General features: G+C 42.5%; 2 protein-coding genes across 4 annotated transcripts; one reads left to right on the forward strand and one right to left on the reverse strand.

Annotated features, from left to right (window-relative positions):
* Positions 1-77: 77 nt before the first annotated feature.
* fancb (FA complementation group B) lies at positions 78-10,500 on the reverse strand. Its single transcript, XM_058082248.2, has 8 exons — positions 8,810-10,500; positions 7,745-7,894; positions 7,470-7,559; positions 6,388-6,516; positions 4,709-4,881; positions 3,057-3,475; positions 2,023-2,263; positions 78-616 (listed from the first exon to the last, which is right to left on the reverse strand). The coding sequence occupies exons 1-8, from the start codon at positions 9,686-9,688 to the stop codon at positions 205-207; spliced, it is 2,493 nt and encodes an 830-aa protein (XP_057938231.2). The 5' UTR covers positions 9,689-10,500; the 3' UTR covers positions 78-204.
* Positions 9,144-25,818, forward strand: mospd2 (motile sperm domain containing 2). Of its 3 annotated transcripts, XM_078795152.1 has the most exons (17): positions 9,144-9,348; positions 9,990-10,160; positions 10,240-10,297; positions 10,629-10,784; positions 11,441-11,527; positions 12,599-12,753; positions 13,728-13,788; positions 13,865-13,903; positions 13,977-14,101; positions 14,209-14,385; positions 18,172-18,284; positions 22,216-22,309; positions 22,383-22,479; positions 22,624-22,744; positions 23,074-23,170; positions 24,265-24,306; positions 25,213-25,818. In XM_078795152.1, exons 2-17 carry the CDS (start codon positions 10,128-10,130, stop codon positions 25,363-25,365), a joined length of 1,608 nt encoding a protein of 535 aa, XP_078651278.1. In that variant the 5' UTR covers positions 9,144-9,348; positions 9,990-10,127; the 3' UTR covers positions 25,366-25,818. The 3 variants fall into 3 exon arrangements, with proteins under 3 accessions (XP_078651278.1, XP_078651277.1, XP_057938256.2); XM_078795151.1 differs by lacking the exon at positions 9,144-9,348 and having other exon boundaries at positions 9,796-10,160; XM_058082273.2 differs by lacking the exons at positions 9,144-9,348; positions 24,265-24,306 and having other exon boundaries at positions 9,801-10,160; positions 25,213-25,812.
* The last annotated feature ends 621 nt before the right edge of the window (positions 25,819-26,439 follow it).

The following is a 26,439-nucleotide window of genomic DNA, read 5'->3' on the forward strand; positions in this document are numbered from 1 at the left end:
GGTGAGAGACGAGCAAAACAGACACGAACGCACGTGGCGATATACTCAGGATGGCTGGATTATCCGGTTCATTTTCATTTATTGTGCGATTAATTAACTAATTATTGTCTCCCTGGGAGTTTTAATCTCCTGACATTCCTACTTGGGGTTCATTTGAGATGCAACAATTGAACGTAACCAAAATGGCATCAAGATTTTAGGATTTCATGGAGACAAATTTCTCCACGTCGCCATGAGTGCTGCTAAATCCCCCTCAAGCTGGACTTCAGACAGCTTTTGGATGAGCGTGCGGTACCTACTCACATCCACTAGGCGGTTCAAAGTCCGCCTACTCCTCTCCGCATCCCGTTGCCAGGCCGATCGGCACCTCTGGAGACCCTCGGGAGAGTCTGTCTCAGGGTTCTCTTCGGGCCCAGTCATCTTCTCCTCGTTGGTTTCCTGCTCAGAACATTGCGGCGATGACACAAAGTCATGTAGCAACGTTACTTCCTTTTCCAAAGTCAAAGAAAACATCTGCTGCGGCCGCTCTCCTCGTGTGTCCTTGACGGGGTGGATGGTGGAGGACACCGGAAGGTGGCCTCGCAGGGCGTCCAGAAGCTGGAGCATCTGGAAGTGGCTGGAAAGGACCAACAAAGCCCAAATGTAAAGATTCCTGCATCCTAGAAGACTGTTTTTCATTCATTCATTCATTTTCTACCGCTTATCCTCACGAGGGTTGCGGGGGTGCTGGAGCCTATCCCAGCTGTGGAATTGAACCCTGGTCTCCTAGCTGTGAGGTCTGCGCGCTAACCACTCGACCGCCGTGCAGCCGAGAACCCGTTCATGACCTTCTGAATATTGTTTTTAACATTATTAGAGTCCTCTAGACCTGAAGTAACACCCCTATAGTCACCTTTACACTCATTCATTCATACATTCATTGATTCTTTTACTACCGCTTATCCTCACGAGGGTCGTGGGGGTGCTGGAGCCTATCCCAGCTGTCTTCATGCGAGAGGCGGGGTACACCCTGGACTGGTGGCCAGCCAATCACAGGGCACATATAGACAAACAACCATTCACACTCACATTCATACCTATGGACAATTTGGAGTGGCTAATTAACCTAGCATGTTTTTGGAACGTGGGAGGAAACCGGAGTACCCGGAGAAAACCCACGCATGCACGGGGAGAACATGCAAACTCCACACAGAGATGGCCGAGGGCGGAATTGAACCCTCGTCCCCTAGCTGTGAGGTCTGCGCGGTAACCACTCGACCACCGTGCAGCCAAGAACCCGTTCATGACCTTCTAAATACAGTTTTTAACATTATTAGAGTCCTCTAGACCTGGAATAACACCCCTACAGTCACCTTTACACTCATTCATTCATTCTTTTACTACCGCTTATCCTCACAAGGGTCTTGGGGGTGCTGGAGCCTATCCCAGGCGAGGAACACCCTGGACTGGTGGCCAGCCAATCACAGGGCACATATAGACAAACAACCATTCACACTCACATTCATACCTATGGACAATTTGGAGTGGCTAATTAACCTAGCATGTTTTTGTAATGTGGGAGGAAACCGGAGTACCCGGAGAAAACCCCACAAACTCCACACAGAGATGGCCGAGGGCGGAATTGAACCCTGGTCTCCTAGCTGTGAGGTCTGCGCGGTAACCACTCGACCACCGTGCAGCCAAGAACCCGTTCATGACCTTCTAAATACAGTTTTTAACATTATTAGAGTCCTCTAGACCTGGAATAACACCCCTACAGTCACCTTTACACTCATTCATTGATTCTTTTACTACCGCTTATCCTCACAAAGGTCTTGGGGGTGCTGGAGCCTATCCCAGCTGTCTTTAATTTGACCCACATTGCTTTAATGTAAAAGGGAGTTTTGACATCGTTGTGCAAAAATGTTGCTAAAAGTTTGTCGCCTACCTTCTTGCTAAGTCTCACTTATGCTAGGTTTCTATGTGCTAATGGGCTGCTTCCCTGAGTGTTCTATGATGGCACCAGAAATGCGTCCTTCTCACCTGGAATGGAGCGTCAGTTCCCCTTGGAAGGGGGTGATGTGATGCCAGCGCAGCAGCGAGATAGCAGATGGTCCTTGAGAAGCCAAGAATCGATGCTGAGGGCTCGCTTGTATCCTCTTACAGCCCATTCTCCTCTGCAGCCAGCCGTCAATATCGCCAAGGCTGTGATTGGGGGAGTCTATGCGGAAAACCCGGTGATCCAATGACGCCAGCAGACACAGCAGGTCTTCCTGAGCCTCGTCTGGAATGAGGGAATGGTTAACGAGCATGTGTGGAATTTCACAGAGGAGTACGAGGTCAACACTGAAAAGACGGTATGACAGAAAACCAGTTATGTTTATGTTATCGAAAATAGTTCATACTGTATGTGCCCTATGAAAGTAATACCCATTTGGGACAAAAATTAGCTCCAAACTAACCACATTGGTATTTTTTTTTTTTAAACACAATGTAGTTAAAAAGTCACTTTTGAAGTCCGAAAACGAGAACCTAGCTAGCTGCGAGCTAGCTAGTACAGCCAGTGACAGCTAGGCAAAGTGTGTAAACAAAGATGCAAGATTAATCAAGCAGCAGTAGGTTTGGTTTGGTAAGGGAGTGATCAAACATGCTGGCAAATTAAAATTAAAATTAAAATTAAAATTAAAATTAAAATTAAAATTAAAATTAAAATTAAAATTAAAATTAAAATTAAAATTAAAATTAAAATTAAAATTAAAATTAAAATTAAAAAATTTAAATATAAAATAAAAAAAAATAAAAAATTCAATTATATTAGGAAAGCAGGAAGTGACAAATGTAACAGTTACTGATTGTAAAAGTACCAGATTTAGGGGTAGGATTTAATAAGTTTTGCTTCTTCCTACTCCTTTTGGACATGTGGAACTGGGAACTGATTATGTGATGCATTCAATTGTAATCTGATGCATGTTCAAATGAAATAAAACCATTACCATTACCATTACCATTACGGTATAATTTACCGTGGGCCTAGTACAGTACCCCTTTTGAAGAAATGCCACATAAACTCTCCTCACCTGTTTTAAGCTCAGGGTTTTCCAGCAGTGGAGCGTTGAAATCTTTATGGATGTCTACAGTAACTTGACCACAAAGCAGGACAGGTGGTGTCGGGACGCCGGCGGGGCCAAGGGAATGGTCCCGTCTCGGGGCGTAATGGAGCATGACATTGCACTTGACACAGCCAGAGTTCAGCAAAGGTGCCAGCCCGGTCACGGCAGTCACGGCGAGTCTGGCCGTGTTGAGATCATTCGGGCCGCCTGCGTCGTGCCGCTTGCTTCTTTTGGCTGCCGGCTCTGGGAAGGTGGAGGTCGAGGAGGTGGCGATAGAGGGGCCGAGCACGGGGAGCCACGACACTTGGCTTTGGGTCTGGATGACTACAGGCGGTGAGCTCTGGCTCGCCTCTGTCAGGACGGATAAGCTCGTACCGACCGCTGGTCTGGAACAAAAATAGCACATCACCGACGAGCACACATCGTAGGGACAGTAGCGCAGACGCGTGTGTGTTTACAAATGCAAGAGAGTGATTAACAGCTATATTCCAGATGGTGAGAATACATCAAAAATTCAATAGACACCTGAGGCAATATGTATATATTTTTTCTCTACATGTGCTGGAACAGGTGGTGGAAGGAAGGAGGAATCAGATTGCTGCAATCTTGCTCCCGCAAAGTATCAGGTTGGTTGAGGGAAAAAAAAAATGATGTTGCCATGACAACCACCTAACTACCCTGCATGTGGCTCAAATTCACATAAGGCTTAGGGCAGGGGTCTCAAACACGCGGCCCGCGGGCCAAATGTGGCCCGCAGGACACTAGTTTGAGGCCCCCCGCCTTGATATGAAAGTTTAATGTTACTGCGGCCCGCGCAAGTTTGATATGGATGCTGTATGGTATCATGTGATCCCAGAAAAAATTATTACGTTTTGATTAATGTTCATGTTAAAGGTTAAATAACTGTTAATAGTTATCCTCCCTATCCGTGTGGAAGTGGTAAGTTTTTGGCTATTTAAGTTGAAAGGAAATAACTTGAAGGCTACCGTTTAGGTCGCTAGCTCTCTAGTTTGCGAGTTAGCATGTGTCTCAAGACCCTGCAGTTGCACAATATGTTGTAAATAAAAAGAGTATAAATGTGACTATAGTCGTGTTTTGTCATGTCTACAGGGCTCTAATAATGCTTTGTTCATTTTAATCTGAAAAAAAATCATTTGTCTACCCACCAACTATATGTGGTTTTTAATATTTGCCGTTTTATTATTATTATTATTATATTTATTTATTACTGATTGATTGGTTTTCTTTATTCTTGATTTGTTTATTTATTTTTCATCTTATTTTGTGTAGAAAAATAAAAATTAAGATATTTGAGAACAGTGGAATGTTTTATCAGAGCTTTTATTGTAGAAAATCGAAACCAAAGCAAAGTTTATTCATTTTTCTGTTTTTAATAAATGCGTTTTTTGTTGTTTTTTTTTAGAAAACCTGATGCGGCCCAGTCTCGCCCAGACCCTAGTTCCAGTGTCTCAGTGGCTTATTTGATCTTTTAGTTTTGGATTAAATTCAATTAATTTATTGCATTTTATTTCTACTTTTTACTTTGGAAACTCTGTTTATAAAATGTGCTATATATATAAAGTGGATCGGATTACATAGGATAGCCTATATAAACTTACAGAGCGCTCCCAGCCGCAAGTATCACTCCCACAACCAATCGGTCCCGGACAATACGATGCCACAGCTTGTCAACTTGAGGTCCGCAGGGCGCCGCTGGCATGACTCGGGTCTTGTCATCCGAGGCCTCGTCCTTTGACTCGTCATCACTCTCCCACAGAGAGATGAGACCTTCCTGGACAGAAAGACGATGATGATGAATGACAAGTGTGTGACAGTGCTGATAGTCGGTGCAGTTTTGGAGTTGGGACGTCGACAAAAGACAATTTAAGTACACAAGTGGCGACTTTTGCTTTTAGACACAAGAATCAGTGTTTGCTGTAGTGTTGCTTTAATCTTTGCACTCGGTGCCTGTCGCCGCTTCACAAACACTGGCTGTCAACTCATTGTTTCCATTTTGACGATTTATCAACTTGAGTGACAGGTGCCAGCAAATCATATGACTTAAGGCGAGGAAAGTGGGCGGCACTTAAAGCAATGGTTCCCAAACTTTTTACAGTCCCGTACCACTTCAGATATTTCACCTGAAGCCATACTACGTTATGCTAGCCATAGCATTTCAGTATGTGGAATCAAACTATGGAATGGATTGAGTAAGGAAATCAAACAATGCACAACGATGAGCCAATTCAAGAAAGAATACAAGCAGTTGATGTTTGCTAAATACAAGGATGAAGAGTCTTGAACCAGTCATGATGTGCTATATATATCACTATATTGACACTTACTATGGTACCCATTATGGCATTGGATGTGAATATCACCAAGTACTTCGGTACGAGGTGCATTATTTAAAAAAAAAAAAACAAAGAAAACAAACTGTATTATGGAAAGCAGGAAGTGAACAAATGTAACAGAAAAAATTATGTTATTTTAATTTTTTTTATTGTTAATTTTATTTTATTTTTAAAATTAAAATTAAACAATTACAAAATTTAAATATAAAAAAAAAATTAAAAAAATTTAATATTAGGAAAGCAGGAAGTGACAAATGTAACAGTTACTGATTGTAAAAGTACCATATGGAGGGGTAGGATTTAATAAGCTTTGCTTCTTCCTACTCCTTTTGGACATGTGGAACTGGGAACTGATTATGGGATGCATTCAATTGTAATCTGATGCATGTTCAAATGAAATAAAACCATTACCATTACCATTACCATTACTCACAACATCTGCCTATGAATTTGATATAAAAATTGAAAGGGAAACTTTAAGGATTGTGGTAAAGCAGTATCCAAAATACAAAAATACATAAAACTAAGTTAACAATAAACTAATTTTCAGGGAAATCACCAGGTTTTCACCGGCTGCATCGTATGGGAATTTAATCTGGAAGGTTTTCAAAGTTTTAGTGGCAAATGTGGCAACTTTTCACACACTCACGTTTTCCTCTCTCCTGTTCATGTGCTGCTGACTGTGCAATGTGTGTAACCCTCCCTCACCCTTCTGCTCAGCGTAGACGCATATGACACCACACATTGTGACCAACTACGTGCGGCGGTCCATTCACTTGCGCCAGATCGCTGCCAAATGATAAATGTGCCTACAGTTAAGAATCATGATGCTCTGGGGCTGCAAGGCATTGGGAAAAAGTAATTGATTGGTTATAGTGGGGTGTAGTCACTTTTTGTGAGATACTGAAGTTGCAACTTGCAACTAAATAAGCCCGAATCCTTACCTGCTCGGGCTGTGTGAGACGTGGCTCTCGATGGTGGATGATATCGGCGAGCGCTCGCACTGACTGCTGCACAACTCTTTCTTTTACTCTCACTTCTCCTTGAAGCTCCTGCAGCACGCTCAGTCCACTCTGTGATGACAGTCACATGGCAGGGGAAGTCAAAGAAGACACGAGACGGTGGAAAATAAGTTAAGACGCATCATATTTCAAATAGCCCAAAATCAAGTATGACTCAATGAGAAGTCAAAACAAGAAATATTTCTGTTGTATGTAATGGTAATGGTAATGGTAATGGTAATGGTAATGGTTTTATTTCATTTGAACATGCATCAGATTGCAATTGAATGCATCCCATAATCAGTTCCCAGTTCCACATGTCCAAAAGGAGTAGGAAGAAGCAAAGCTTATTAAATCCTACCCCTCCATCTGGTACTTTTAAAATCAGCAACTGTTACATTTGTTCACTTCCTGCTTTCCATAATACAGTTTAAGGTTTTTTTGTTGTTTTTTTTTTAAATAATGTACCTCGTACCGATATGACCATACGTAACGTCAAAAGCGACCATTTGAGAGCCTCTTCTCTCACAAAAAGTGAAGCCAAAAAGTAAGATTTTTCTTGTGTTCGATGCCCATGAACAGACTCTAGAGTCAAATAAATTGTCGTTTGTAATTTAGATCATCTTACAATATACAGGATCAGGCAAAATGAACTGACATATTTGTAGGTTAAATAAAAGCTAAATAAAGCAAAAAAACTGAAACGTAGTACATATAAATTTTTAAAATATTTTTATAAATATATCTTTATATTTTTATTTATTATTATTATTTTATTTTAATAATAAACAAACATCAACTGCTTGTATTGTTTCTTGAATTGGCTCATCGTTGTCGTCATTGTTTGATTTCCTTACTCAATCCATTCCATAGTTTGATTCCACATACTGAAATGCTATGGCTAGCAAAACGTAGTCCTAGCATAGAAGTGTCTCAAATGTACTTCTTCCCTGAGATCATATTTCTCCTCTGAAGTGAGAAGTAAGAAGTTAGTGATGCAACTTCAGTAATATGTTGTAGATTACCTGTAGTCTGGATTCTAAAGCCCGGATCATGTGGAGGTGGTTCTCTGGTGGAGCGGCTGTCTCCGCTGTTGCGCCCTTTTGCTCACCACGCTAAAATTGCAAAATTTTCACATTACTTGGTAAGCACACGGCTTACCAGACAACCATCACAACAGATAACCATGAAGGATATCCAACAACTATCCATAGCTGCTGCTGGGTGGAGGTGATGATTCTATAACAACCAACAGAGCGAGTTCTCAAGTAGCATTTACTGAGTAAAAGGTTTTCCTTACGGAATAAGAGATCCCACATAGGTCAGTGATGATGAAATGCTCCAGAGGTTGCCCGCCTTCATCCATAAAAAGCAACAGTATCTGTTCTGTGCCACATCCGAGATAATCGTCCACATGCACAGAGGTCACCTCTGACCATTGGGCTGCTACCTGAAAAAGAAAAAAAAATCAATAATGCTGAGACATGTCATCATCAAGTACATTTAAAGAGCATGTCGTAACAACCCATGAAAATACTGTATACACCCTGGGGGGCTTGGGGGTTGAATACATCAGTTGGTGACAAATTGTACATGCCTGTTAGTACCCATGAAGGATTGAAAGAGGGATTCTGCAGTGTTTCTTAAAATAAAATAAAATAAAATAAAATAAAATAAAATAAAATAAAATAAAATAAAATAAAATAAAATAAAATAAAATAAAATAGTGTGATCATTTAATTTGAGGTATTTTAAAAAATATTTTTCTTTCTTTCTTTGTCTCACATACTTTTATTTTTCAATCTCACTGAAACAATACCATAACAATGGTGTTTTTATATCCATGTTACCTTGTGATGACTGGTGTGGTGACTGTTGAATTTAAGTGGTTTCTTTCTTTCTTTTGTACTAGACTATGTACAATACGATGACGAATAATGAACTGGTTGCTCTTGGCACGTAGTTGGGTGCCTCAAGCTGGTTGATATGGGTTTTTTTATTCTGTGTAGACAAGGAATAATATATGTTTTGTTGGGATGAGGTTGGAATCTGGGTGGTTAGGGGCATGGGACTAGTCTTGACTTCTTCTCACATATTTTTATTTGTATTGATTTTGGTTGGTTTGTGGCGCTTTGGATGTTTTTCATGTTCGAAATAAAGAAGAAAAAATAAAAACATTGTGTTCTATCAGAAAAAGAGACGGGACTACTAAGAAGTTACCTTGCTATAAGGACCGTATGAATGATTTGTACACGGCATAGCACACAAACCCCCTGACTTCATGCAAACCTGCACCCTAGCGGCTGCGAAACTGGTCAATGAATGCTAATTGGAACACTCACCTTGAACATCTCATTATACACACCTGCAATGTGTCCTTCCTGATGGCGCACACATGCCCATGGCTAAAAGACACAACAAATATGAGTCCATTCCTTCCCGTGTCGACCACCTGGATATCTTCAGGATGTTGGAATGGGAGCTGCCATGTGTCTTTCACCATGCCATCCTCCAGGTAAACAAGCTGTTGATTGGAGGTGGCTGCAACCACGGTGCAGCGCAACACATCTCCAGCTCGGTGAGCTGACAGCACATGGATGCACTTAGTGATGCTGATGTAAAAGTTAGGTAGAATCATAGCGCCGTTAAAGGTGCGGCCAGTCTCTAGCAAGTAGCCGATGGTCTGCTTGGTGGGTGACTGTCCCAGTATGAACGCTTGTCCTCCATGAAGTGGAAGCTCACCAATAAGACTGTGGGACAGCTGGAGGGACACCCGCTTGACCCTTCCTGCGTCCGGCCTGGATGTATGAAACACAGCATCAGCGTGCGTCCACAACACTGTGGGACCCTTGAAGATGCGGGCATCTCCATTGAGATGGTGAGGCAGCTGGAAGTCGATGCAAGGTTCGAGTCTGTTTGACTCACTCACTGTGAACAGACTGTACAAGAAGACGTCTGCTTTCTTGTTCCTTTTCGCCACAAGAACACAAGGAGTTGTGGTCCTCCTTTGAATATCTACGGCGTAGTTACACTTGAGTGAGGAGTCTATACGGGAAGCGTCTTTGTGACTAATAACAAAAGATCCTTGAGCCGTCTTTACAAATACGTCTTGTTCCGGTTGGAAAGAAAAGCTGTGGAATGTCAACTCGCTTTTCTTGTTGTCACTTGCGGCGGGAACGTGATTAAATGTGATTATCTTACCGCAGAATGACATGCAATTAGAAGTTGACGTAACGCTCTTCATTGTAAGTAGTCTTGAGTCTTGAGAAATGGCTATATAATAAGTAGTTGTATACTTTTAAGGGAATTCAACTGAAACGTGTTGTTTTGACACTCGAATGCGCGCGCCAACACGGAAGTAGAGGAGCAGAATGCATTGTGGGAGTTGACAATGTAAACAGCGGTGTGTTGACAGGCTTAAGCTAACAGGTTTCGGTTGCAACGCCTATCTTAAACGAACAGGCAGAGCGAAAGCTCGGTTTACAGCATTCTTGTGTTTGTATTAAAAACAAATGCCACACCCATTTCTTATTCGAACAACAAAGCGAAGAGGAGTGGCCAAAGACTGGAACCAAAATGGCTTCGACGGGGCGTCAGTTTCCTACTTGGCAGTGATTCACCCAAACGGCAGCTAGCTAGCTAGCTAACGATCGGAAGGGAAGGAAACGCGGTGGCAGTTGAATATGGCTGAACTTGAACAGCACCAAGGAGAGCAGGTATTTATTATTATAATTGTTAGTTAATTATACTTACTGTTTTTGCTTGCTTTTAAACTTATGTCAACTCTTGTGACAGGGCATTGAGGCGAAAATTGAGGAGACAAGAGAGAGGTTCAAGAATGAATTTCTCCAAGGTAGAAAGTGATTATGGTTTTAAGATGTCACCTGGCACCTTTGCACGGCGTACTACTACTTTGTACTGCAATACCTAACAAAGATTCATACCTACACATACATTTTCTTCCATTGTAGTCACCGATATATAAACTTGAGTGCCCTCTTGGTTTTGCCATGCTGATAACATCATGACTTAACGCTTAAAGGCTAGATAAGCCCCAAGAGATAACCAGCTAATGGTGGCTCTGCATTGCCTTTTACATAGTACATTGACAACATCATTCTATTTGTGCAGATCACTGACATTGTATGCTTTAAAAGTGTCTTATTTCTAATGTCCCTCCCTAGATTCAGCAGATAAATATGACCAAAGAGATGTGGACAGACTGCAGAAAGACAATTCCTTGGTGGAGGGCTACCTGACGTGGCGGCTTTATGTTGTGGACGATGCCTTGAAAATGATAGATGAGAGTTTTCACTGGAGAAAGGAATTTTGCGTGAATGGTGAGGGATTACATTACTCTGCACACAAATTTTAGTTTCCTAAAACCCTATTATATATTCATAATCCCGGCACTCTAATAAGACGAGTTTGATTACAGCATATATGCCATGTTACGGTGTTTAGTTTGTCAGCACAGCAGCCGATGCAAGTGCTCAATAGCAAGTGCTTCCTGTCAATACGGCTGTTGACATCGCCTTACTTAGAGGTTGGCCGATCAGTGGCTCATCCTCATACAGCGCCTTTCTCTATGCTTCTCAGGGTTGAGCCCATACAGAGGTGGCATTGTGTGATAAATAACATGAACTGGCTGACAACAATACCCACTGTTTAAGTATCATAAGTATTCTTTACTCTGGGCTGGCTGGTGTTTGATTCAGAAAATGCAATTTATCAGACAGTTGTTTTAAGGAAGATCTGTGTCACCAAAAATGGAGGTTGTTCCTTTTTTTTGTGTGTTTTACCATGAAATCTAGCACTTTTGCAAGCCTGTGTAACATTCTCGCATTCTTAGTTTGGGGTTTTTTATGGATTAAATGTAGCTTCCTCTCTGAAAAAATATGGAACGATCACCGGAGAATGACTTTTCATGGTGCGCACTCTTTACGCAATCCTCATTTGTGAGGCAATTACCTAACAATCTTGTTTTTCCCCTCAGACCTCACTGAGAGCAGCATTCCCAAGTGGATGTTTGAGACCGGTGCGGTCTACCTCCATGGATACGACAAAGAGGGCAACAAGCTCTGTATGCACATCTTTCTTTCATTGCGTACGCGAGCCTCTTTCACACAGAAACGGTGCCAAAAGAACACCTGATAATCAATTATCCCTGTGTGCCTCTTTAAATGAAATGTAACTGTACACGCTTTGATATAGTAACCCACGGTCATTTGCCTCGGACAGCAACAATTGCTTTCAACAAAACAGGGTGGGAGAAATGAGTATTGAGTGCGAAACGATACTCTACACCAGGGGTGTGTAAGGTGCATCACAGGTTTTTTTTTTTTTTAGGTGCAGCAAGTAAGCTCAAAAACAGCAAAATTGAATAATTTTACAACATAACCTCAAAATATTTGGAAAAATAATGAGAAAAACTACATTTTTGAGGTTAAATTTGGTATATTAACAAATGAAGATGTTTTTTTTTGTAAAAAAAAAAAAAAGTTGTAATATGAGAACCAAAATGTAGGTGTCATTTTTGGAAAATTAGGTTGCGGAAAATGTTAAAATTTATGAGAATCAATTCGTAATATGGGACTAAAGTCATAATTACAAGGAGAACATTTGCAAAAAGAAAGTTGAAATTAAATGGGGTAAAAAAAAAACTACACGAATGGGGAGGAAAAAAAACTGCTGTAATTTTTCGAGAATAAGGTGAAGATAATAAGAATAACCAGAATAAACTTGCAATATTATGAGGAAAAATACTGTAAAATATGTTATAATATGATGAGAATGAAGTCATAATATGAAACAAAATTTACAAATATTATTGGACTATTTGGACAAAAGAAAAAGGAGCAAAGACCAAAGTTTGTACTAATAATATTTTTTTTCACCTATAACAAAGAGACGCGGTTTATCCTGCACCCCTGCACTACACACAAGCGGCATCCTTCCTTGTTACACGTCAAAAACCGGCAAATTTCCGGGTCAACATTGCCCACCCCATTCTCTATCTGCGCCTTGCATACGGAGCGACTAGGCAGAACAGTTGTCTTTTGTAGGAAGTGTGAAAGGGGCTCGCTCCTCTTCATTGGTCAAAGAAAGTCATTCCGTGACATGCAAGTAATTTGTCATATCTCGCTGTTTACAGTCTGGTTCAAAGTGAAGCTCCATGTCAAGGATTCGAAAACAATCATAGACAAGAAGAAGTATGTGGCTTTCTGGCTGGAACGATACGTCAAGAAAGAACCCGGGATGCCCCTGACGGTTGTGTTTGACATGTCAGATTCTGGCCTCAGCAATATCGTAAGTCAAAACATGTCTCCGCAAAGTCTCAAGTTATCGTCTTATTTCTGCGGGCTCTCAGGGACTGATGCTCTTCAGTGGTTTTACTCTCTGGAGATTAAAATAACCTTTAAATCCCGCTGGTCTTTTCGAGGGGGCTGTCTAATCCGTGGACGCTCAGTGTCACAGACGTGAGCTCCCTCTTGCAGCTCTGGAGAAAACCCAACGGGTTAAACACATAAACCAACGTGAGGAAGACACATGCAAAAAAAAAAAAACCACAACTGTGCAACATGCATATAAAGTGAGGAGTTTAGAAAATCCGAGCCTGTGCCCTGTTCAGTATGATCTCGTTAGGGCTTGTGGAGCGCGTCGCCTGCATAGCAATGAGGATTCCTGCCAATTATGGAGCCCAGTCAGGGTGTAGGGCCTTCGTCTATTGATAAACTGCATGATGATTGCAGTCGACATGAAACGCTACACTGAGCAGCCATCACAGATACTCGGGGCGTGCAACCACAGGGGTTTTCATAGTTGATTTGTCCGCCAGTTATTATTTTTTTTTAATTAATTTGATCAATTAGGCACTACATGAAATCAACTTTAGTTTAATATCGTTTTGTGACATCACAGAGTTCCACTTATCCTCATTAGGGTGACAAGGGTATGCTGGAGCCGCTCCCAGCTGATTCTGGGCGAGAGGCGGGGTGTGCCCTGGACCGGTCGTCAAATACTTGATTGCTGTTTGTGGGACAGTAGCAGTCAACGTCAATATTTCGGCAAAGTATCAAGAGTTTAGTACGCGAGTTTAATACGCAAAATGCTGTATTTACACATTTTTAATGAAGCTCTCGTGTCTTATTACATCACGCAGGTGTAATATATATAGTGGAGGGAGGGTGTGTAAATATGTAATAGTTGTATATTCTATTGCTAACCGTCCATAAGCGGCTTGTACGGTGTCCAGCAAAAATACAAGTGTCATTTTGTTGCAGGACATGGACTTTGTGAAGTATGTCGTCAATTGCTTCAAAGTATATTATCCGAAGTTGCTGTGTAAGTAAACTTCCACTTCCACATTTGTTGCTGTGACTCTGACGTCATGTTGACAGTTCCTCACGTGTGCTTTCAGCCAAGATGATCATCATGGATATGCCATGGATCATGAACGGTGAGAGAGAGAGTCGGCCGCGTTCCCTCAGGCTCCCATCCTAACGTACAGTGCTCGCTTCTTTCTCATGCAGCTGCATGGAAGATCGTGAAGACCTGGTTGGGACCGGAGGCCATCAGCAAGCTCAAGTTCACGTCCAGATCGGAAATCCAGTCGTTCATCGACGCAGAGTACCTGCCGCCTCACATGGGTGGAACGGTACGTTGATGTCGTCGTACTGCTACTCTGCCGAGTTGCGCCACATTGGTTGGCAAAATGGCAAATTTCGTTCTAACATTGATACAAGCTGTCTGGGTCCATTCTAGGATCCTTTCAAGTACAGCTACCCTCCGCTCCCCGACGACGACTTCCAGACGCCCATCAGCGACAACGGACCCATCGTCAGCGAGGACGAGATTGAGAGCAAGGAGGGCGAGCTGGAGAGCAAAGACGGCCTCGAGTCCAGCTTCAACTCAACCGAGGTTGCCGTCAAGCCCAAAAAGGTACTTCCAGAAAGAACTTCCACAACTTATTTACTCCCAAGATCACCGTTTTGGACGCACGAACCAAATGAAATGCTATTTATGATGTAGTGTGTACAGTACAGAGCCATCATCCATCAGTACCAGTCTGGAGTTTGATTGTCTGGGACATGATTATAACGTCACTCTTTTAATGTGGGGCAGGTCCCCCAGGGGTGGGGGGTCGTTGTGAACTGTCAGCCAGAAGCAGGGAGGACTTTCAATATTCAATAGAACCACTGGGCTAGCATGTGCTTGCATGAATTAACTTGAGGTTGTGGTGCAAACACGTATGAACATTAGCACTCAATAAGGTCATCAAACCTTACACAGTAGCAGCATTTGGGACGAAATATGACATGAAAAATACGGTAACAGTCTTAGTTGTCCAGCGTGGGAAGAAAGCTCGATGGTGCATTCAAGGACCGGCTCGCCGCTCACAACTAAGAATGTAAACATGCAAGGATGTGGATTTTTAACTATATGCTTTATTTTCTGGACTACAAGTCGCTCCGGAGTATAAGTCGCACAAGGCCAAAAATGCATAATTAGGTAGAAAAAACATACAAAAGTCGCACTGGAGTATAAGTGGCATTTTTTGTGGGTAATTTATTTTACAATCTACTTGACCAAAACAGACATTGCGTCCTCTTGGAATAGAGAACAGGCTGAATAGGTGTAAGATATGAGCCACATGAAAAATAAACAGAAAAGGTGTCCAGTGTTTATGCAACATAAACAGTTTTTTCATTTATAAGTCGCTCTGGAGTATAAGTCGCAGGAACAGCCAACCAATGAAAAAAAGTGTGACTTATAAAATACGAAAAATACGGTAATTTATTCAATGAAATAATGGCCCATATTTCCAAAACTGCTAATCATTGACATATTATTTATATATTTGTTATTTAAAAATAAATTTTGAAGTGTTTTTTTTTTGTGACTGAAATTTCTCGGTGGTTGGGGATTGTCGGCCTCACAGAAAATGATTCCAAGGATGCTCCACTTTCACTTACTCAAAGTTCAACCCAGGTGACTATTAACTAAGAGGCAGAGTAATATTATTAATAATTATTAATTATTAATAATATATAAACGTCCACAACCGCCGTCACCTCCCGCCTGGTCGCAACCGTCCACATTCTACTCTCACCGCACATAAAGATCCAGCCACCAGCCTCGGAATCAATTTGGTTTCTTTTGCAGCTCGCTGTGTGCAAAATAAGCCTGCATGGAATCGATGCCCTGCAGCACGTTCATCACCATCAAACAGCCGTTTGATGATCTATTTGCTACGGGGTTAACGTGGCGCTGTGTCGACTTGCGCTTGACCCACATTTCTACGAGGCTGTAGCTAAACACAACGATGGGACACCGAAACCTCAACTACTTGCTAATCCCCAACAATGTAAACAAACAAACAAGAGCTGCCGTTGTGAATACTAACCATTGGTCATGCATCGCAGATAACCATTGAGCTATGCAAATCGGCAAGTCATTAGCCTCTTTTCAAATCAAAGTATGTTTTGTATGCAGGCTTTAGAAGATGAACAGGGGGCTTATACCGAAAAGAGCAGGTTCCATTTGTGTTAAAGTTCATTTTCTATTCTGCAGAAACTGTTGCAGGTACTTGAATAACTGGTTGGTATAGTACTTTTTAGCCACATTTCCACCAAAATGGACTGTTGGGTACACCATGGTAGGGATGGACTAAAGTAAAGCCTCCATCAGCAACCAGCAACCAGCACGCCCAACCAAGGGACACTGAAAAGCGGGATGGCTCAGGACCCTACGAACCATACAACTACGCTTATACTTGGATGGTCATTCCAGAATGCATGATTAATATTCCGACTGAGGGGGGGATCTCAGATTACACGCCAGGGTTTAGCATCACGACGATACCGTGGTAAGCTGGACTGTACTTGGTGTCATGAGGAGAAAGCACTTTTATTCAATCCGCCGGCCTCCGCTGTGGCTGTCTTATATTCTCCTATATAACAGCCTGTCTGAATGAGCTCTCGCCTCCACCTTCCATTTCTTCTTCAAGACAAGATCTTGTTGGTTCCTCGGTGACTTGATGGCGCTCACGGAAGCTAATTGCCTCTGTCTCTGTTTTTTAAAAAAAAGGGCTGGAGGTGGTGAGGCAGTGTAGGATCACTGCGCCCACACACGGCGCTCATTCTCTGGAAGATTGCAGCAGGTGTGAATCGGTGTGAGCGCGCCTCCCTCCGACGCCCTGAACATTGACGGCGTCTCGGATGTCACATTTCATTCTGACCCTCCACATTTTAGCCAGGACCTGCCGACATTTCTGTTTTTAAATTGATGGTTGGCCTGATTTTTATTTTATCTTTTTGTTTCTTTGCACAATCACCAAAAGACATTACTGTCAACCGATACTGTACATCCTTGCAAACATTTCATTTACAAGTGTTCAACCTCAAACTTCCCCTGGGGGAGTATGAAAAGAATTACTGTTTAAAAACAGTAGACCAAGTCATCCCAGCGCAGCACTAAATCTAACCCGCATCCCTCAAAGGCAAAGCACTAACAAACTCCCACTGTGCCTCATCGCCAACACTATCATATACAGTAGTACCAGTCTGACAAGCGCTGATCACGGCGTGACCCCTGACTGACTTGTGCCTTATCAAAACGTACTGTAGCGGCGAGAGGATTCACTTTATACCAGCATTTCAGCCTACGTCCCGTCAACATTTCAAGCACTCCTTTCTAACACATTAGATTCTTTATTTCTATTTATATACATTTTAAGTGTCTTTTAACAAATCAATTTAGCAAAATTGATGAAACATGTAATTTCATGTTTAAAAAAAAAACTCTGTAATGATTATTTGTATTGTATTTACAAATATAGAAGTGCCTAAGATCAGGGTTTCCAAACTTAAGGTTCAGACCTAAAATAGGTCAGGTGTTTTACAAGCTAAATTGTTTCTTTTATTGATCATGACAAAATGCCTTTTTGATTCATGTTCATTGTAAAATCATGTCATCAAATCATTTGTGTTCACTATTATTAGTTATGTCTATGTAATAATGTAAACGCTTGGGAAACTCCTCTTTAGATCATCCTAATACTTTTTGTCATCTGTTTTACTTTCTATTTACTCATTTTACTTCCATTTTTTGGTGTCAAGTTTGCACTTTAAAATGGTGAATAATAAATGGAGAAGTTCTAGCAGTTGATTATCTCAATTTCTTCATTCTGCCACGTGCATCCCAGCAATAAGCTTTAGCTGGCTCTAATGTCACACTTCCGCTGTGAGTCACTCACTTTTCCCATCACATGCGGAGTCAGATTACCTTTGCTTCCCCATCCCAAACCACGTGAACACTAAACACCCGCCCACACACACCCACCCACCCCCACCTGCTTTTTCCGTCACTACAACCATGTTCAAATTCAACTTCCTGTCTCAGCGTCTCTCGGTTTTGTGGTTCCCTTTAGGATGATTTAGGTCAAAGTGTATGAGGTTGTTTTTTTTTATTTTTTTATGAAAGCTTGTCTTTTTAAAAAGTCAGTAGGTTCATCTTCGTTCTGCATTCTCAAACGGACATGCTCATTGTTGAACAGCGCTTCCACTGATTGGGGGAAAAAAGGTTGTGTGGGCCTCCAGGGGGATGTTTTCTTTAAAAAAAATGACATATACGTGAACTCTGGCATGTTTATTACTCTTCATTACCTGATAACACGACACGTGTTGAACGTTGCCTCTCTAATGAAGTATGCTTATGTCCTTTCAGGTGAATTTCATCGAGGACCATTTGAGGACGGAGGACAACGATAAAGCAGAGAGCCGAACCAAGGGAGCCAGGAAACCTGTGACCACGTTTAAGGGTGCCCTGTTGGACATCAGGTACCCCCCACAACATATTTACATCCGGTTATCACATTTCCTCTAATAATGGCCGCTGTTCATTCATTCATTCATTTTCTACCGCTTAACCTCACGAGGGTCATGGGGGTGCCGGAGCCTATCCCAGCTGTCACATATAGACAAACATATAGATAAACATGCATTTATCAAACTGAAAGCAGTTCCTAATCGGGGAATTTGATACGAGGTCATTCTGAAGTCTTCTTCAGGCTTGCTTTTTCACCAACTACGAAGAGGCTCTTACAGATGTTGCAAACTATTATCAGATGGAGACAGGAAAGAGCTCATTTGGGAAAATCTGTAACAACACGCCCACATTGTCATTATCTCCTAAACGGGCACACATGGCTATAAAACACTTGCTGTATTCGACAGGGAAAATAAAAGCAAGCAAATGCATTATCATTTGGAGCTTATTAAGCCTTGCTGTATGTATTTTATTTTTTTTCATGTCTTGGCGGAGCGTTATTTTGCCCACAGTAAAGTACTCGCCGGAGCTCAAGAGAGGGTCTCAGAGCTGAGCAAAGCTTCGGCGAAATAGGCGATCAAAGCACCCCCCCCCCCAACAACGCCGCGCTCCTCCTCTCTCCTGGGCAGCCCCTGGCCTTGAATTAAAAACTAACAGCGCTCAGAAACATCGTTGCATTTAAGGCTCATTTCTGTGTGTTTATCGACATCATTTGTAGCCTTGAGCTGTCAGGAGTCCTCGTCTGTGGTGAAAAAAACAGACCTAAATATAATATACACGCATCAATGCATAAGTATAAAAAAAGACAAAAGTAATGGGTCACCTGCAGTAAGTGGAAATTTACAGCGTGCCTTCATTAGCCACGTATACATGGACCCAAATATTCCAATTCCATTGGGGTTATTTGCTCAAACGGAAAGAATGTAACCTTTGTATACACCTCATTCCCAAAGAAAAGTGCCAATCCCAATGAATATATAATGGGATTCCCAGGGGTGGAATATTCCTTTCCCCAATCCGATTGAGGTATCTTGTACCCGCTCAAACGGAAAGTTGTCAGACTGCGTTCTTCTTCTTCTTCTGTTGTTTATTGGCGGTTGGCAAGCAGCTTTGGTGTGCATTAGCGCCATCTGTGGAACAGAATCTAAACCCTTCTATACGCCATTCACAAGTCCACTTTTATTCCAAAAGAAAATACATATCTATATAAAACATGTGCCCAGCTTCATGATCAAATATTAGCAAGATTGAACTTTATCTTTTCCTGTTCCCGGGTGCGTTCTTTCAGCCAATGCTGAGATATGACGTAACACGCAGCTCCAGACGTTCTTCACTTTTAAAAATGGAGGCCAGCAATCGGCACTGGACTGCTAAGGAAAGTTTGTTTTGGATTCAAACTAAATTCCAAGACTGGACGAAGGAAAAACTGGCAATACGGAGTTATTCCAACAAGTGGAAGAAAAACTCCAGGAAGTCGGTATCACGTGATGTTGGTGTTTACGTTTTACTGGGCATGCCCCATTGACTATTCTGGTTGATTATAGTGGCGCATGGAGACACGCGATTGGAATATTCCTTTCCATGGATACCATTGCTTTCGGAAAGAGAAAAACTCATGTAAACGTTTAACGATCTTAAAATGAGCATCCCGACTCCTCCTCTTGTTTGCTAATTCGCTGATGTGTGTGTGTGTGAGTGACAGGAAGAAAAGCTCTTGCTTGCAGGCTTTCTTATGTCCCATCTAACAAACAGAAATCACCCACCACTGTCAGATGTCCTACTTTCACCCGGATTGGCCGTGAGGTTGGCGTCGTGTGCCCACAGAGAGCGGTCGATGACTTCTGCTAATAATTAACAATGGCAGCTCCTTTTCGACTCAGCGAACAATTGATTCTTCGGCCCACGTGCCGACTGATCAATTAAGCTGTTCAAGACAATCGAGCTTGGCGACAATCATGTGAAAAGAACATCTTGGTCGATATGCGCAACACTCGTTTTCGGAGATCCGGCACGCCGCTCTCCTGCGCACATTCATCCAGAGGATGCCTTGCTTTAAAGTGGCAGGAAGTGTAGGAGCTGGCTACCGAGACGCAGCGAGGCACAGTTATTTTTGGGTGGAAAGTGGGCCTTGATGAGGTGCCGGGAATAGACGTCTCCGAACACGCTGGATTTGAGTCAGGCTCTTGGAATGTGATCGTATCAGAGCGAGCATGCCAAACATTCTTGAACTATTTCGGAGACTCTATCCACAAATGAAGCCGTACTCCGTACTCCGGTTTCCTCCCACATTCCAAAAAAAACATGCTAGGTTAATTAGCCACTCCAAATTGTCCATAGGTATGAATGTGAGTGTGAATGGTTGTTTGTCTATATGTGCCCTGTGATTGGCTGGCCACCAGTCCAGGGTGTACCCCGCCTCTCGCCCTAAGACAGCTGGGATAGGCTCCAGCACCCCCGCGACCCTCGTGAGGAAAAGCGGTAGAAAATGAATGAATGAATGCAGAGGCAACACCCATGATACTTCAAATAGAGCTCATTAAAAAAATTCATCTAGAGGTTGCCTACAGCCACAACTGGTGACACTAGTTTTTTTTGACACGGCACTATTTAGAGACCCCTGACGATAGGAGACTCTTGAGTATTTATTTACTACTTTACTTTTATTTACTTTACAGTTTACCCTCACCAACTTGTGCTCATTTTATTTTTCTAACAATATTAATAAATCAGAGCTGTTGTGTGGTCGACTACGGCCCATTTGTAGTTAAAAAAAATGCATATTTAAGTACATTTACATGTTTATAACCCAAATTAAGCATTTTCAAGTATAAAAACGGCCCAATGAAGTAAAATACAAATATAAGGCATTCAGAAGACGCATTCGTATGTACTGTAGTATTCCACACTGGTCACTAGGTGTCAGTAATGTTCAGTAAAGTGAATCCTCTCGCTGCGACAGTACATTTTGATAAGGCACAAGGCCTTTATTAAATAGAGCTGATTAAAAAATTACATCAAGAGGTTGCCTACAGCCACAACTAGTGACACTATTTTTTTTTGACACGGCGCTACTTAGAGACCCCTGACGATAGGAGACTCTGGAGCATTTATTTACTACTTTACTTTTATTTACTTTACAGTTTACCCTCACCACCTTGTGCTTTGAATTTCAGTTTTTCACTCATTTCACTCATCTTATTTTTCTAACGATATTAATAAATCAGAGCTGTTTTGTGGTCGACTACTACGGCCTATTAGTAGTCTAAAAAAAATGCATATCTAAGCACATTTACATGTTTACGACCCCAAAAAAAGTAAAATACAAATACAAGGCATTCAGAAGATGCATTCGTATGTACTGTAGTATTCTACACCGGTCACTAGGTGTCAGTAATGTTACACTGATGAGACAATGTAATAATGTGACTCCCAATGCTAACGTGTGAGTTTACATTATTTCTGAAATGGCTACTATATTGGGTATTGTGAGATTAAAAGGTATTATTCCAATGCGTACAGCACTCTAGTAATGAAGGTGGTATTCCATTTATTAAAAAGTAATCCTACTACGTGGAAACTCGCGATCGGGTCTGGAAGCAGTTAAGCGTGATAAACAGTATGGACAATAGTACTTCCGTTGTATTGTTGTAATTATATAGCTTTCAATTGAACCAGTTGGTCGAGTTTTACTTGTACCGATACTGCGTTGTCCACAGGCACACACCCATCATGTTTGCCGCGCGTCCCATGTGCCCACATCGGTGCGGGAATACCGGTAACGATATACGGCGATGTTGACTTAGCATGGCGGTGCCCAAATGAGCTGGTGTCAACCCGAACCATCTCCTAACAGACCTTAAACGCAGCAGTGGCGTTAAAGAGTTTGCTATATATTCCAAGATGTCGCTTCACTTTTTCTTTTTTTTTGGTACCCCACCGAAGCCCTGCAGAGGAGCTCAGTTTCGGTTCCGGAGACACGGAGAAGAAAAGCCTCGTTATCCTGAGCAATGTGACCAAAAACCCACTGGCCTTCAAGGTGAGCGTATGCCAGATTATTTATTCCCTGATCCGGAGCCAATATTCACGGAAGGTTCCTCTCCACGCCACAGGTCCGGACCACGGCACCTGAGAAGTACCGGGTGAAGCCCAGCAGTAGCACTTGTGAACCCGGCGGCTCCATCGATATAGTGGTGTCCTTGCATGGAGGTACTTCGGTTTAGAGATTGCTCGACATGATGGAATCGGTTCACGTCTACTCCCTCGTTACCCCAAACTCCAAATCAGTCTTTAGTGTTGTTTTGATTGACAGGCATACAGTTTTTTTCTGAAAGGTTTCATTTTTTTTAACAGCTTCTCAGGCGTCCCCCCAGGATCGGTTCTTAGTGATGGCCGCCGAGATGGACAATGCAGGATCTCAAGAGCTGGCCCAATTTTGGAAAGAATTACCAAAGGCTAAGATCATGGAACACAGGTAGCGCTTGTATACACCTCCTTGGTGGTCACGCCTCCTTGGTGGTCACGCCTCCTTGGTGGTCACGCCTCCTTGGTGGTCAAACCTCCTTGGTGGTCACGCCTCCTTGGTGGTCACGCCTCCTTGGTGGTCACGCCTCCTTGGTGGTCACGCCTCCTTGGTGGTCACGCCTCCTTGGTGGTCACGCCTCCTTGGTGGTCACGCCTCCTTGGTGGTCACGCCTCCTTGGTGGTCACGCCTCCTTGGTGGTCAAACCTCCTTGGTGGTCAAACCTCCTTGGTGGTCAAACCTCCTTGGTGAGCTCATCAGAAGGCCTTCCTCCCACACAGGCTCCGCTGCCATGTTCTGGAGAGCGCCAAACCGGCGGCGAGCCCTCTGAAGGACGGTGCGGCCGAGACTGGAAGCAGCAAGGATATAAACATGGCGGTAATTTTAAAACACTCACGCTGGCCGGTCGCAACATTAGGTACACCAATAGTGGACAAACGAGGATGTGGTTGCTCCATGGGAAACATTATTAAGGGAACGTCAATGAAATGGGAGCATTATTATCATTATTGGTAATGGTAATGGTAATGGTAATGGTTTAATTTCATTTGAACATGCATCAGATTACAATTGAATGCATCCCATAATCAGTTCCCAGTTCCACATGTCCAAAAGGAGTAGGAAGAAGCAAAGCTTATTAAATCCTACCCCTCCATCTGGTACTTTTACAATCACTAACTGTTACATTTGTTCACTTCCTGCTTTCATAATGTAGTTTTTTATATTTATTTTATAAATTTTTATATTATTAATTTTAATTTAGTTTTATTTAGTTTTGTTTTATTTTATTGTACTGAAGTACTCGGTGATATGAGCATCCAATGCCATAATGTGTACAATAGTAAGTGTCAATATAGTGATATATATATATAGTAGTAGTATTGTTTCTGCTTGTATTGTTTCTTGAATTGGCTCATCGTTGTGCATTGTTTGATTCCCTTACTCAATCCATTCCATAGTTTGATTCCACATACTGAAATGCTATGGCTAGCATAACGTAGTCCTAGCATAGAAGTGTTTTTAAAATGTACTTCTTCCCTGAGATCATATTTCTCCTCTCTTGTAGAGAAGTATTGGATGACATTTTTAGCTAATTGCTTATTTTTAGCCTTATGCATTATTTTAGCTGTTTGAAGATGAACTATATCAGCAAGTTGAAGTATTTGTGATTTTTAGAAATAAGGAGTTAGTATGTTCTCTGTAGGCGGCATTATGAATTATCCTTACTGGCCTTTTTTTTTTTGCAGTACATTTAGCGAGTTATTAGCCCATATTTCCACACAATAAGTAAGATATGGTAGAACCAGAGAGCAATACATAAATAATGTCGTTATTAAAAAAAGAGCGGGATATTTGATCCAGCTGCCATGTTGAGTCTCCTCTGTGTACCTAATGTTGTGGACATGTTTTTGTTTACATCTTTGTCTACAAGTTTAACAGGCACTGCAATTCCGACTTTGTATTTTCCCTAGCACGTTCCAAAGATAGCCCCCCATGCTCAAGATGACCACTTAGTAAGTGAATACCGTTTTCCACTGAGGGAGCTAAAAGGTTTCCGACAGCAGATTTCCTTCTCCCTACTGGCGTTCGGCCTTTAGCTCGGCATGTGGGCAAGTGAGGCGATGTGACCGACCCCCCCCCCCCCCCCCTTCTCCAAATGTCTTTTTAAATATCTCCCTAATTGGTTTTAGGGATCAATCTCAGGGCAGACTGCAAGCCGGATCAACTCGGTTAAAATTGACCTCCATGCTGTACAAATTGTGCAATTTGGTCTGCTTCGTTTGTGGAGTTTGGATGAAAAACATCATCTGGCCTCTCCAGTCCAGCTTGCCTCACTCGTCCAGCCTTCATGCCGAGCTCGATGCTCCCCGGCTTTGCTAACTAACAGGACTTTTTATGCATTCAGGAGTGGGGCGCTACTGTGGCATCATTAAACATCAAGGCTTTTTTTTTTTAAAAAAAACATGTCAAATAAAATAAATCAAACCAAAATAAAGTAAAACTACTCACGCCACATTGAAAGGTCAGTCGGACATCCTTCACGGCTCATTGACAACTTTGTACCGCTACTATAGCGCAGTAAGGGATGCGCAGAGCTGCAAATTAAATCATGCATTTCACTATGGGGGGGGGGGGGGGGGGGGGGGCTGTCAGCTGGTCAGCTGGTCCTCGGGTTATGTACGAGTCCACTTCCTAGACCATGGTGTAAGTTGGACCTAAATGAAGGCGCGTTGATACACATACTTATGCTAGTTCCATCGTCAACAACAACACTTAACGATGTCCGCTCTCTTTGGGATGGCCGTGTCTTCCAGCACATGACGTGTGACTTTCCAGGTTCTATTCTGTTCTTTATTCTTCCCGCGCCGGACCAGGTTTTTTCCCCGCTAAATCCACTAACTGAGTTTCTGTCCCGCCAGCTCATGCGATTGACGGCCAGCAACTCCAGGCTGGAGCAAAACGTCAGGACGTGTCTGCGGGTCCAGAAGGTTCTCGTCGGCTTGGTTCTGAGTCTCGTCGTGCTCAACCTCTACTGTGTCCATTTGCTGGCGACGTGGCAGCAGCCATCTTGACCCCGACGCCCCGTGAAGAAGAAGAGTCTGCCACCTCAGGGGGTCGTTTACCTCCTCCCCCGTTTGTCTCTCCGTTGCCATGGCAAGAGGAGTAGCGCCAAATTATGGGGTATGACACTTTTAACAGCCTCACAGCATTTTTTTTATGCTGAGCATAATTCTAAAAAATATATATTTATTGCAAAATAATGAGTAGGAGAGGTTTATTTTTGTGAGCGTATTGTACAATATTTTATAAGATATTCTACCACGGATATTAAAATAAACTCTTGTCAGAAAAAAAAAAAAAAGTAATTTTGTTCAGGCGCTCCTTTCGAAGAAACGCATTCAGCCGCGTGTGTCTAATTGAAAACACGGCGATGTTGGAGCCGAAGCTCTCCACAACGAGAGCAAGGAGCCACGGGAGATCCGTGTCTCCATTTCTTTTAATTAGCCAACACCGGCCCACTAAATATACACAAGCAATTAGCGGCGCCCCCGCCCCCGCCGCCACCCACTCCTTGCAGCCTATTGACTATCCACGATATCTATAACAAGATCCGAGCAATCAGGACACGAGGAGCGATCACAGTTTGGTTCCCAAACATGCGGCGTAGTGCCGCGCTATCCAAACACGCTCCAGTGATGATTGCAATGATTCAGGCAATAATGAGCAAACTAATGCAATGTTGATTACGAGGTTGTTGGGGGACCTGAGTTGTCTAACCTACTTTTGGTCTAACCTACTTTACTTTCTACTCTTCAGATGGTTCTGTTGTTGTTCCCAGCAACTTTTTCTCCGCATGTAACACCTGCTTTCGCTGCCTTTCAGACCATTTGGGTGGTGAATATTTCACAGTGTTATTACTACACTGTCGTTCTCTAGAGAGTAAAAGTACGCCAAGCGCTTACACGTGCAACAGCGACTAGATAAAGGTGGAGCGGGAGTGGCATCGACATCGGTGCTGTTTCACCACATGATATGTTCCTACATGACTTGGTATAGACCGTGTCTGTCGTTCTCCGGGCAGCTCCAGGAGCCACAAGCTACTCAATTAGATTGATTTTACATCACATCAAAACATGCTTCAACGT

This window comes from Doryrhamphus excisus, linkage group LG12 (assembly GCF_037039965.1).
Source record: "Doryrhamphus excisus strain RoL-2023G ecotype Guam linkage group LG12, RoL_Dexc_Guam_v1.1, whole genome shotgun sequence".
Classification (NCBI taxonomy): Eukaryota; Metazoa; Chordata; class Actinopteri; order Syngnathiformes; family Syngnathidae; genus Doryrhamphus; species Doryrhamphus excisus.

Excerpts from the sequence above, each read along its gene's own strand:
- fancb (XM_058082248.2), bottom strand. The coding sequence starts at position 9,688 with ATGAAGAGCGTTACGTCAACTTCTAATTGCATGTCATTCTGCGGTAAG. Across the intron at positions 7,895-8,809 it reads TCAGGAAGGACACATTGCAG|GTAGCAGCCCAATGGTCAGA; the intron begins GTGTGTATAATG and ends TTTCTTTTTCAG. Across the intron at positions 7,560-7,744 it reads TATGTGGGATCTCTTATTCC|CGTGGTGAGCAAAAGGGCGC; the intron begins GTAAGGAAAACC and ends TTGCAATTTTAG.
- mospd2 (XM_078795152.1), top strand. The coding sequence starts at position 10,128 with ATGGCTGAACTTGAACAGCACCAAGGAGAGCAG. Across the intron at positions 10,161-10,239 it reads AACAGCACCAAGGAGAGCAG|GGCATTGAGGCGAAAATTGA; the intron begins GTATTTATTATT and ends CTCTTGTGACAG. Across the intron at positions 22,480-22,623 it reads AGTGGTGTCCTTGCATGGAG|CTTCTCAGGCGTCCCCCCAG; the intron begins GTACTTCGGTTT and ends TTTTTTTAACAG.